Source organism: Cydia strobilella, chromosome 19 (genome assembly GCF_947568885.1).
Source record: "Cydia strobilella chromosome 19, ilCydStro3.1, whole genome shotgun sequence".
NCBI lineage: Eukaryota > Metazoa > Arthropoda > Insecta > Lepidoptera > Tortricidae > Cydia > Cydia strobilella.
In genome coordinates, this window is record NC_086059.1 from 12,297,887 (window position 1) to 12,311,041 (window position 13,155).

The 13,155-nt window shown below is 40.9% G+C and overlaps 2 protein-coding genes across 2 annotated transcripts in view; one reads left to right on the forward strand and one right to left on the reverse strand.

Moving 5' to 3' along the window:
- Positions 1-11,161, forward strand: part of LOC134749967 (GPI transamidase component PIG-S) — a 65,634-nt gene extending 54,473 nt beyond the window's left edge. The window contains exons 5-11 of the mRNA XM_063685004.1: positions 184-375; positions 1,785-1,885; positions 2,429-2,603; positions 4,865-5,046; positions 6,924-7,065; positions 8,444-8,648; positions 10,978-11,161. Coding sequence (XP_063541074.1) covers positions 184-375; positions 1,785-1,885; positions 2,429-2,603; positions 4,865-5,046; positions 6,924-7,065; positions 8,444-8,648; positions 10,978-11,092 — 1,112 coding nt within the window. The 3' untranslated portion in view covers positions 11,093-11,161. The remainder of the gene's footprint in view (positions 1-183; positions 376-1,784; positions 1,886-2,428; positions 2,604-4,864; positions 5,047-6,923; positions 7,066-8,443; positions 8,649-10,977) is intronic.
- LOC134749941 (retinol dehydrogenase 12-like) overlaps positions 1-13,155 on the reverse strand; it is a 463,382-nt gene that overhangs the window by 394,066 nt on the left and 56,161 nt on the right. The gene's annotated exons all lie outside the window — the stretch shown is intronic.

Here is a 13,155-nt window from a genome sequence, read left to right on the forward strand (position 1 = left end):
TTGGCCGGTTTTTCTCCAAATGGTTCTCTTCTTTGTCGTTCCCTCATTACTGAGGATCGTGACCTTCCTGTGATTTGTCTCCATCGGTCGCAATCTCCCGTAGCCCTCACCGCATGGAGTTTTCCTGAGCTGGTCTTCTTAAAAGTTCTGCAAATAAATAATTTCTATTTTTTTTTGTTACAGCTGGTCCAACCATCATTCAAGCCCTTAAAAACTGGGTATACCAGACTTCAGTGCTCAAAGCGGCAGTATCAGAGTCGGACGAAGCGCGACGCACTCGTTTCCCACCCGGTGGAGGTTACCACGTCACTCTCTCCGTGGCCGTGCCTTCGCCTAAGACCAAGCTTCGATTCCCGGCTAGGGACGCTATGGAAGGTATTTTTTCCAAAAACACATGCACAAATGCACTTACAATAAGTTATAAGCAAAATAATAATATAAAATCTCGAATTTAAACTATCGTGAGACATTGTTAACTTAACTAAATTAAAATGTCGCGCGAGTGACTAAAAATAGATACGTGAGTGAAACCGCTAAGTTAGCTAAGTGAAAAAAAACTTTCAGCAAATTGAGATATCATTAGGTAAACTGATTTTACGGTTTCACACGCATGTTTTTAGCTTTTTAGTCACTCGCGCGACATGTTTGAGGTCTCCTTTCTTCTTATGGACTAACAGTGCTGAACACGCCAGACGCCGCGTACTCTGCTCTCTTAGTGCTTATAAAATGGAGACCTAGGGTCCTAGGCATTCCGAAAAATTGACCGTAAAGTTTGTTAATATTTGCATGACTCGACAGTATAAGGTCAAAAATAACTATCTGAATGATTTCAGATAGTTCCCCTTGAGGATCCAATAAGATATTATATTCTATAGAAATGCAAACTTCAAACAATAACACAGAATAAAAACTTTGACTTGTATGACTTGCTAATACATTCCAGAAGATAGCAAGATAAAAATAATGCTAAGTATCCCCATTATTTATTGGTTCAGCAAGCTACTTGTGATTGTATCCAGCGTCGCCGTTAATTGATTCGCATAAGCGACATTGACCATAGAAATAATGCAAGAAACATTTGTGAAAATGACTTAAACGTATTTTTAATAATTTAAATACTATATTGTATTTCATAGCTTGTTAAGGCCATTCCATCGGTTTGCCGCTATCACTGTCACATTTCGCAAGAAAAAATGGGAAAGACTATGCGCGCCAAGTGACAATTTTGATCGAATTTTGTAGATTTTTATTTATTTTAAAAACGTTGCCTTACAATATCGAAATTCGAAAGCGGTAAAATTACTATTTAAGTTAAGATTGTTTTTTTTTTGTTTATAGTGCCACATAATAAATAACCGAGTAAAGTTGGATTAAAAGACCTAATGGGGTTGGCAACTGTCAAAGGTTTGCAGAGATGGCGCCATCATAGCTTGCCCCGTTTTCTATGAGATTTGGCTTAAAGGGCTGGCATCCAGGGCATTAAAAAAACAAAAATTTGACACAATTCTAGGGTTTGACAGTCCAAGCTATGTTAGCGCCATCTGCTTTTTATTTCGACCGGCCAACCCCATTAGAGGTTACTTTGGGAATTAATTGTATCGAGCGAAGTGTCATAATTCGTGTATCGGAAGCTTATAAATTAAAGATAATATAATCAAGAAATACATATATTTTTTCGACGTCCACGAATATCAACGTCTCTTAGAAAAATATAATCATATAAGGAGATTTTTCGCCTTCTGGCTCAGGGAACCGCCTTAATTAATATAATGAATTGGTTGCAGATTACATCGGCACGTTTGTGGATGAGCTCAGCGAGCTTCACAACTTCACGCTCAAGTCTCAGTGGCTGTATCTATTGGACTTTGATTTCCAGGCTAAAGAGGTAATTTAATTAATTAAATAAATAAATAAATATTAGGGCCTAATAAAGTACCTAGTACTCATAGTACAAGCTTTGCTTAGTTTGGGCAAAACGTGCTCCGTGTTAGGAAAAAACGTGCCTCGAAAATCAAGAAAATTTGATTCTCGTTCAGAGGGCACTACTAGTTATGGCCTACAGTCGTATAGATGGCGTTGACGGTTTTGTTTGTTATTTAACAATTTTAACGCATATCAGTGAAACAACATGGGTCAAAATCATAAAAAAAATTGTTGCAAATTAAAAGTTTTTTTTATCTATATTTAAATACATTCTATCGTATTTTTATAAATCTTAATTTTTAGTTTTAAAGTGTGTCGACAGATGGCAGTGAATTTACTGTGGTTTTACAAAATCTACTATGACAGTAACGCTCTAGTATCAGTTACTCTATGGTTTGGGGCTAGGTCGTTCTGTGTACGATTGTCCCCAAATATTTATTATTATTTTTATTTTTTTATTATTTATATCTTTACAACCACAAATTTAATCTATTCAATATTCTAGGTAAAAGACAAAAGCGAATACGGCCGCCATTTTGCCGTTCGCAAAGACCGTCTCCACCTCCTCCTCACCAGACTCGAGGAGCGAGCCGCCACACACGTATCAGAGCTGCCGACCATCAACCTTGTGTTGTACGCTGTTCCATGCGAGAGGGCGCCACTCGTCATATATGATGATGGTAAGACTATACCGTCTCCACCTCCTCCTCACCAGACTCGAGGAGCGAGCCGCCACACACGTATCAGAGCTGCCGACCATCAACCTTGTGTTGTACGCTGTTCCATGCGAGAGGGCGCCACTCGTCATATATGATGATGGTAAGACTATACCGTCTCCACCTCCTCCTCACCAGACTCGAGGAGCGAGCCGCCACACACGTATCAGAGCTGCCGACCATCAACCTTGTGTTGTACGCTGTTCCATGCGAGAGGGCGCCACTCGTCATATATGATGATGGTAAGACTATACCGTCTCCACCTCCTCCTCACCAGACTCGAGGAGCGAGCCGCCACACACGTATCAGAGCTGCCGACCATCAACCTTGTGTTGTACGCTGTTCCATGCGAGAGGGCGCCACTCGTCATATATGATGATGGTAAGACTATACCGTCTCCACCTCCTCCTCACCAGACTCGAGGAGCGAGCCGCCACACACGTATCAGAGCTGCCGACCATCAACCTTGTGTTGTACGCTGTTCCATGCGAGAGGGCGCCACTCGTCATATATGATGATGGTAAGACTATACCGTCTCCACCTCCTCCTCACCAGACTCGAGGAGCGAGCCGCCACACACGTATCAGAGCTGCCGACCATCAACCTTGTGTTGTACGCTGTTCCATGCGAGAGGGCGCCACTCGTCATATATGATGATGGTAAGACTATACCGTCTCCACCTCCTCCTCACCAGACTCGAGGAGCGAGCCGCCACACACGTATCAGAGCTGCCGACCATCAACCTTGTGTTGTACGCTGTTCCATGCGAGAGGGCGCCACTCGTCATATATGATGATGGTAAGACTATACCGTCTCCACCTCCTCCTCACCAGACTCGAGGAGCGAGCCGCCACACACGTATCAGAGCTGCCGACCATCAACCTTGTGTTGTACGCTGTTCCATGCGAGAGGGCGCCACTCGTCATATATGATGATGGTAAGACTATACCGTCTCCACCTCCTCCTCACCAGACTCGAGGAGCGAGCCGCCACACACGTATCAGAGCTGCCGACCATCAACCTTGTGTTGTACGCTGTTCCATGCGAGAGGGCGCCACTCGTCATATATGATGATGGTAAGACTATACCGTCTCCACCTCCTCCTCACCAGACTCGAGGAGCGAGCCGCCACACACGTATCAGAGCTGCCGACCATCAACCTTGTGTTGTACGCTGTTCCATGCGAGAGGGCGCCACTCGTCATATATGATGATGGTAATATATGAATGGAAGGACGAGTATGACCAGTGGAAAATTATATAATTTTTGTTACATGCCAGAATCATAAGCTGGAGCGAGAAGTAAGCGGTTGTGTCATACACGTAGTAAAATATGTAAACATTATCTCTTCCACTCTTGAAATTTGCGGATACTGGAGCAAAATTTGTGATTGTGACTAATAAATAGATAGCTCTTTATTGGCACACCTCAGTAAAAGCACAGAATAAATAATAGTACTCGTATATACTACCGTACAGAAAGGAAACTTCCTACAAAACCATAGTTTGACAGCGGTTCAGGGTCGAATCATGCTGTCCCTTTCTAATATCTATCCCTTTCGGCTATTTAGGGTTGTCAAAATTCAAGTCATTATCTTATCTGTGGTCGTGCACGCAAAGGGACGTCAAGTTGTGTCAACCCTAAAATTGCTTGGAGCAATGCTGAGCCGAACGGAGCCGAGAATACCCGAAAGGAGGAGTTTCGCACCCCTGGTAAAAGATACAGCTACAGCAAAGAAACACAATTACTAATGTGACTTATGTGACTCATTGTATCGCCCAAACCTGGTTCTGATGTAGTATTGTAGCAAAATGTAGGTACAAGTGTCACACTTGTTTTTGAATAAACCTTAAGTTACGAGAAAAAAGAATATCTCAATAGGGGGTATTACTGCAATGTTCTGCCACCAGAGTGCAGCACTAGCCTTTTTAGTAAACCATAGAGTAACTTATACATACTGCGCCTTTAACAGTTTTTTGACAAGTTTTCTGACAATAAAATATGACATTGATGCATCATGGCGGTTTGTTTACAGAGGATCTACCGGGAAACGCGAATCCGAAATTCCGATATCTGCCTCTTTATCTTTCGAATATGTAAGAGTGACAGAGATATTAGATAACGAAATTTCGATTTTCTAGTTTCACGACAGACCCTCAGATTGTGTTAGTAGCGCACTCTATGCAGAGTTTCGCGTAATATTCCCTATTGTTAACTTATTTCAGACACTCGCGTCCCCACGCCAGTGCATGCCTTCATGTCACCCAAATGGGGGGGAGTGGTGCTAGCCAACCCCAGGCCGGAAGAATGCAGAGGGGAGGGGGAGTGGGAAGTGGAACCTAACGTGCAGCGCGTCATGGGCGCGTTTGTAGCTCAGCTGAGACCACTACTCGGGATACCGGATATGGTGAGAGACTATGGTATTCATATTTATTAAAATCAAGATGAAACCTGTAAGACAACTCGCGGTCACCACACAAGCGCTCTATTTCTTACTAATCCATACTAATAAATCTGTCTGTCTGTGTGAACCTCTTCACGCTTAAACCGCGAGTCTTCTCGGCTAGGCTAGATCAGGTTGAGACTGCTCAACCGATCTGCGCTGGAGCCAAAACTCTTTAGGAGTATTCCAACGTAGCAAAACCGTCTCGTGTGATGCGGAAGGTTACTGGATTTTCCCCAGGCTACCATCCAGTGCAATAAAGCCCAAGTCAGGTAAAAAAAAAAAAGGTTAAACCGCTGAACCGATTTAGTTGAAATTTGGCATAGAGATAGTTTGAGTTCCGGGGAAGGACATAGGATAGTTTCTATCCCGAAAATCATCCCTTAAGATGGTGAAAAGCGAGGTGGAATCATGGTGGAATTGAGATAATTAATGAATTGCCTGATAATTTGTGTGCATATTTGACTTTCTCCAGTCGCTAAACTTACTCTAGCTCTTCACTCTCTCTTAGCTCTTGAATCACTCTATCTATTTAAAAAAACCGGCCAAGTGCGAGTCGGACTCACACACGGAGGGTTCCTTACCATTAACTATAAAAACGGTCACCCATCCAAGTACTGAGGGCCCGACGTTGCTTAACTTCGGTCAAAAATCACGTTTGTTGTATGGGAGCCCCACTTAAATCTCTGTTTTATTCTGTTTTTAGTATTTGTTGTTATAGCGGCAACCGAAATAAATCATATGTGAAAATTTCAGCTGTCTAGCTATCACAGATCACGAGATACAGCCTGGTGACAGACGGACAGCGGAGTCTTAGTAATAGGGTCCCGTTTTTACCCTTTGGGTACGGAACCCTAAAAAAACCGCATCAAAGTCCGTTGCGTAGTTTTAAAATTCTAAGCATACATCGGGACAGACATCCATCCAGACAGCAGGAAGCGACTTTGTTTTATACTATGTAGTGATACATCAATTAACTTACTTAATAAATAATAAATTTCAGTTATGGTGTTATCATAGAGTAACTTATACTAGAGCGGTACTGTCATAGTAAATTTTGTAACCACAGTAAATTCACTGCCATCTGTCAACACACTTTAAAACTAAAAATGAAGATTTATAAAAATACGATTAAATGTATTTAAATATGGATAAATGATTTTTTTATTTGCATTAATTATTTTTATGATTTTGACCCATGTTCTTTCACTGATATGCGCTAAAATTGTTAAATAACAAACGAAATCGTCAACGCCATCTATACGACAGTAGGCCAAAGCTAGTAGCGCCCTCTGATCGAGAATCAAATTTTCTTGATTTTCGAGGCACGTTTTTTCCTTAGACTGTGGTGATCTTTGGTGTTATTAATCAATTTTAAACTGGTTTAAATTTAATAGGGGGTATTACTGCAATGTTCTGTCGCTAGAGTGCAGCACTAGGACATATTGTAAACCATAGATTAACTTATACCTACAATACTATGCCTTTAACAGTTTTTCGACAAGTTTTCTTTGATTCATCAAGGCGGTTTGTTAACAGAGATTAGTAGCGCCCTCTACGCAGAGTTTTGCGTAATATTCCCTATTATAAATAAGTTTTCGCAAAGCTCGCTTGAAACTTATTATAGTGAAAAAAAACTATGAAAACTGAATACATCCCGACGTTTCGAAACCATTACAGCGTTCGTGATCAACGGGTGACTGGGGTGGGTGGGTGTGCGGTAACCGAAGACAATATTACTTATTATAGTATTATAAACGAGTATTTATCTTTGTATGGAGTAAGCACTCTATGCTTCCTTATTTCTCTATGCCTTTACAAATTAAAATGAATGATTCCAGGCCCACATTCCGGACGCTCAAATGGATCCCCTGAGGTCAGTGACCCCGCGCCACTGGGAGGTGGACGCCTTGCTGCGTTTGAGGGTTTTGGAACAGATCACATCGGCGGAAAACACGTTGCAGTCCTTAGCACAGTCACTAGGTAAGATTAGGGCACAGAATAAGTAATAGTATTATCATACAGAACGGCCACGCACCGCCCCGCGCCGACTCGAATTACCTCGCCCCGCGACAGCAGATTGACGGCCGTTTGCCGGCCGCTCAGTACTATTTTTAAGCAACTTACTCACACTTTGACGCATGACGCGTGTAAAGACGTGCCGTTCACACATAGAAACGCAAGTGATTTTTGATGTTTAGCGTGTCCGCTCTGTGATTAAGGGCCCGTTGCACCAAACACAGTTACCAGCTGATCAACATCACGCAGCAGATCTATGAAACTTCCCATACAATAAAATTTTGCGAACACTTTAAGCTTTGGGACGGCAATGACGGATATATCGGCAGCGTAGGTCCAACGCTAAAGACCGATTAATCCGTCACAGACCACAGAGCAACATAGACCTAAGTGCATTCGCATAAAGTTCAATTTCAGTTTTGACACTTCGGTGGCGTGGCTTTTGTGTTTGACACGGCGTCGTGAAGGTTAATGGTTACACCCAAGGTTTGGTGCAACCGACCCTAAGTGCGGTCACAGATTAATAAATAGTTACTACGTACGTACGTGGTGCGGTTTGCAGTTAACCAGTCAATGTTTTGTTACAGTGTGCTGTTAGGCGGATTAGCCAAAACCATAGAGTAACTTATACTAGAGCGGTACTGTCATAGTAAATTTTGTTACCCCAGTAAATTCACTGCCATCTGTCGACACCCTCTAAAACTAAAAATGAAGATTTATTAAAATACGATAAAATGTTTTTAAATATGGATAAATGTTTTTTTTATTTGCATTAACTATTTTTATGATTTTGACCCATGTTCTTTCACTGATATGCGTTAAAATTGTTAATAACAAACGAAACCGTCAACGCCATCTATACGACAGTAGGCCAAAGCTAGTAGCGCCCTCTGAACGAGAATCAAATTTTCTTGATTTTCGAGGCACGTTTTTTCCTTAGACTGTATCCATCTATTACGGAGTTATATCTATCTTTGCCAAAACGAAATAATATCCTACCACTATAGGCTATAGGGCTTTTCAGGAAAACCTTCAATGTGCTTAGCTACATGAGATTTTTTTGTTTAAATCTCATTTAAAATTACATGTGTGTTCTAAGAATAGAAATTAACCCTTTTCCAGGCATAGTACGATTTATCGACCATATACGCGCCAATAGAATTTCAACCTTAGCAATCCGATTTAAGGTACAAATTAGATTGTAGTTTCGGGAAATATGACTTGTCTTCAAAATAATCCTCAAAGATAAGGGTTAATTATTCTATACTTTTTAGCAGCTGGTTGCCGCTGTCGTGGCTGGAGGGGTTATGTTAAACGTAGGTATATATGTGATTGCTTCCAGGTGAAATATCCAACATCGTGATCAACGACGAAGTAGGCGCGTCCATCAACGCGGCCGTCGACGGCATCGGCCTCGCTCGCTCGCAGCTGGCTGCCGGGCAACTAGTGGAGGCCTACAAGAGCTCCCGAGGGGCCCACAGAGCCGCCGAGACCGCCTTTATGGAGCCTAGTCTACTGGCGTTGCTGTACTTCCCTGATGATCAGAAGTAAGTACCTAGGAGGAGGCCTACAAGAGCTCTCGAGGGGCCCTCAGAACCGCCGAGACCGCCTCTATGGAGCCTAGTCTACTGGCGTTGCTGTACTTCCCTGATGATCAGAAGTAAGTACCTAGGAGGCCTACAAGAGCTCTCGAGGGGCCCTCAGAACCGCCAAAACCGCCTCTATGGAGCCTAGTCTACTGGCGTTGCTGTACTTCCCTGATGATCAGAAGTAAGTACCTAGGAGGAGGCCTACAAGAGCTCTCGAGGGGCCCTCAGAGCCGCCGAGATCGCCTTTATGGAGCCTAGTCTACTGGCGTTGCTGTACTTCCCTGATGATCAGAAGTAAGTACCTAGGAGGCCTACAAGAGCTCTCGAGGGGCCCTCAGAACCGCCGAGACCGCCTTTATGGAGCCTATTCTACTGGCGTTGCTGTACTTCCCTGATGATCAGAAGTAAGTACCTAATGGAGGCCTACAAGCTCCCGAGGGGCCCACAGAGCCGCCGAGACCGCCTTTATGGAGCCTAGTCTACTGGCGTTACTGTACTTCCCTGATGATCAGAAGTAAGTACCTAGGAGGCCTACAAGAGCTCTCGAGGGGCCCTCAGAGCCGCCGAGACCGCCTTTATGGAGCCTTTTCTACTGGCTTGCTGTACTTCCCTGATGATCAGAAATAAGTACCTACTGGAGGCCTACAAGAGCTCCCAAGGGTCCCACAGAGCCGCCAAAACCGCCTTTATGGAGCCTATTCTACTGGCGTTGCTGTACGTCCCTGATGATCAGAAGTAAGTACCTAATGAAGGCCTACAAGAGCTCCCAAGGGTCTAGCTATCACGGTTCATGAGATACAACTTGGTGACAGACAGTGGAGTCTTAGTAATAGGAGCCCGTTTTTACCCTTTGGGTACGGAACCCTAAAAATGTAGGCGCGAAGGGTAAGGGCTACCAAAGATAGATATACATATAATATATAAGATAGATTGATTTTTTCAATATTTCAATATAACTCCGTAATAGATGGATACAGTCTAAGGAAAAAACGTGCCTCGAAAATCATGAAAATTTGATTCTCGATCAGATGGCGCCACTAGTTTTGGCCTACACTCGTATAGAGGGCGTTGACTGTTTCGTTTGTTATTTATAATTTTAACGCATACCAGTGAAAGAACATGGGTCAAAATCATATAAAAATAATTAATGCAAATAAAAAAATCATTTATCCATATTTAAATACATTTTATCGTATTTTTATAAATATTTATTTTTAGTTTTAAAGTGTGTCGACAGATGGCAGTGAATTTACTGGGGTTACAAAATTTACTATGACAGTACCGCTCTAGTATAAGTTACTCTATGGGGCTACTGACAAGTTGGGTGTGTTTCAATATAATTAAAGTCTTCGTCAATAGAACTTGCAAATAATGTAAATGAACCATTTTACCTTCATTGCGTAATCTCGCTCTTTAAAAGGACAACCGTGACCTTATCAACAGTATACTTAAATATTTTATTTATATACATTTTTAGTTAAATTAAATGTTAATTAATAATATTTCAGGGAAAATAACCTTCATCAAAGATAGATATAACTCCGTAATAGATCGATACAGTCTAAGGAAAAAACGTGCCTCGAAAATCAAGAAAATTTGATTCTCGTTCAGAGGGCGCTACTAGTTTTGGCCTTCAGTCGTATAGATGGCGTTGACGGTTTCGTTTGTTATTTAACAATTTTAACGCATATCAGTGAAAGAACATGGGTCAAAATCATAAAAATAATTAATGCAAATAAAAAAAATCATTTATCTATATTTAAATACATTCTATCGTATTTTTATAAATCTTCATTTTTAGTTTTAAAGTGTGTCGACAGATGGCAGTGAATTTACTGGGGTTACAAAATTTACTATGACAGTTATGGATGGTATAGAAAGGATCGCAATCTCTTATGGCAGAATTGTTGTAAAAGTGACCGCGTTAAGCTTTAAATAATAGTTCCTAATCTCTCCGGTGGCGCTAGTTAGACTCTGGGACATGAATATAACATGAACCATATAAAGCAACAAATAACCCGACCAAATTACGTAGGTTGTTTTTGGTAGTATTTCGGTGTATGGTGGCGCCGCCTAATTACTGTTTTTTGATGGACACTTTTCATACATAGAGATTTGGCTCCTTTATACAGTCTCCATGATGACAGTACCGCTCTAGTATAAGTTACTCTATGCCTTCATAAAAATGTTAGGTTATGTGTCAAACGCTAACAAAATCTGTCATATTTGTTACCATTATTTACAAGTTCTATTTACGACGATTTTACGTCACTTTCTCACTTTTCAGATACGCCATCTACATCCCTCTCTTCCTGCCCATAATGTTCCCCGTGGTGCTCTCTCTCAAGACCCTGCTGCTGTGGCTGAGGGGTAAACCTCTTCACAAGGAGAAGGCTGATTAATGTTACCAAAGTATTATATATAATGTAAATTATTTAATGCATTTAGTCAATAAATCGGAGTTTGTAATAGCTTTGGGTTTTCAATCTCTTTAAGTAAAATAAGAAAGTGTCAAGTGTCCCTCTTGACTTCACAATAAGTAAAATTACGAAAGTAAAATCATTAAGTACGTCTGTCTCATAATAATAGGGGGTATTACTGCAATGTTCTGCCACCAGAGTGCAGCACTAGCCCGTTTAGTAAACCATAAACTATATAACCAAAGTAACTTATACATACTGTACATACTTGTACGTTCTGTAAGTTTGTCTATCTATCTAATTCGAATTTTCCACTCATTTACTCTAAGGTTAGCTGGAAGAGATCCCTTATAGGAATAAGCTCGCCTTTGTACCTAAATTTATATGAATTTCATGTTAACAATTTTTGTTTTGTACAATAAAGTGATTTACTACTACTACTGTGCTTTTAACAGGTTTTTGACAAGTTTTCAGAGATAATAAAATATGACATTGATGCACCAAAGCGGTTTGTTTACGGAGAACCTACCGAGAAACGCGAATCCGAAATTTCGCTATCTGCCTCTTTATCGCTCGAATATGCAAGAGTGACAAGTGACAGAGATGTCGGATAACGAAATTTCGAAGTAGGTATATACTTTTAAATATAATTGGATTTTAATTGTATAGATAAAAAAATGGCAGACTTAAATTAAATGGAATTGAGAAGGTGGAAGTCCTTTTGAAATATTGAAGTCGGTTTCAAATCGCGTCAGCCGCTAGATATACCATTCCACATTCATATTATTTATATTTATGATAAACAGATACTAACCTTTGCATAGTTCCATAAACTTACGTAAGCAGGGAAATGGAAACCACGTGTTGATTCACATTATAATATATTAATATAATACTGAGGTACCCCGACACAATCAAAATGTATTCTAACTTCGTGCAGTTACAAGTGTTACGTGAATGCTTAATATACGAACAATTTATTTAAACAGCATACATTTAGAGCAACAACTTCAGAAGAACTTGAGTTCCATGCATTTTTCAGTTGTTTTGAGGCTTCTAGGGTCGAAGTGAAATATATATAAGTGAGTATGCACTCTCGCAGCTCACTGTAGCTGACTTTTAAGGTGTCACTATGGCCTTCCGATGAACAGCTGCCAGACGCTCGTATTTAATAACTGGCGACTTTAGGACGTAAAATTGTACCGAATAAAAATACGTGTAACGTGTGACAGAAGCCTATACCGCCTATAAAAAGGTCTCCCGTCTCCCATTCCATTCTATTTTGGCAAGTTTTAATGTATGGGCGGTCACATATATAAAAAATTATGTACTTTGGAATGTTTTAAATCATTAACAATGAGCGCAATAGCCAAAATCGGTGCTCCAGACGTATGCCGCTAGGTTTATCTTAAGCCTTTCGATATTATAATCTCCCTACATATGTCAACGCGGAATCGGCAAAAGCCGATAGGAAAACCTTTATGTCTGCGCAATATGACTAATATAATAATAATAATATTGGTTGACTGGTAGAGAATGCCTTAAGGCATTAAGTCCGCCTTTTGTACCTTCATGTATTTTGCAATAAAGTGTAAATAAATAAATAAATATGAGCGAAAGAGGCGTCGGCGCGTCCGCAGGCGCGTCAGCGTCGACATATGTAGGGAGACCCTTATAGATGCTATAGTATAGTAGGTAAGTAAGTATTCCATCGTCGGAGAATATATGCGATGAGGCTCAGGTTGAGAAAATGTTATTGCTTTATTAATTATATCTGATTATTTCAATAGTAACCCCGTTTATTTTTCCTCAAAGCCAGGAGGCATTGGTCTCCGGTTGACGCCTTTCGTTGTTATCTTTCAATATTACTATACAGAGATTTGTTTTTAACCCGTGAGGGCAACCAGCAGATCTGATATCTGCATTCAGGGTCTTTTTCAAAATCACCCTACTGTTCTTAGCGTCAAGTAAACGTGATATTAAAGCTCGTTATTTAACAATAAATCTTACGTCTATATGAATAAGTTACAAAATGGAGTGTGATG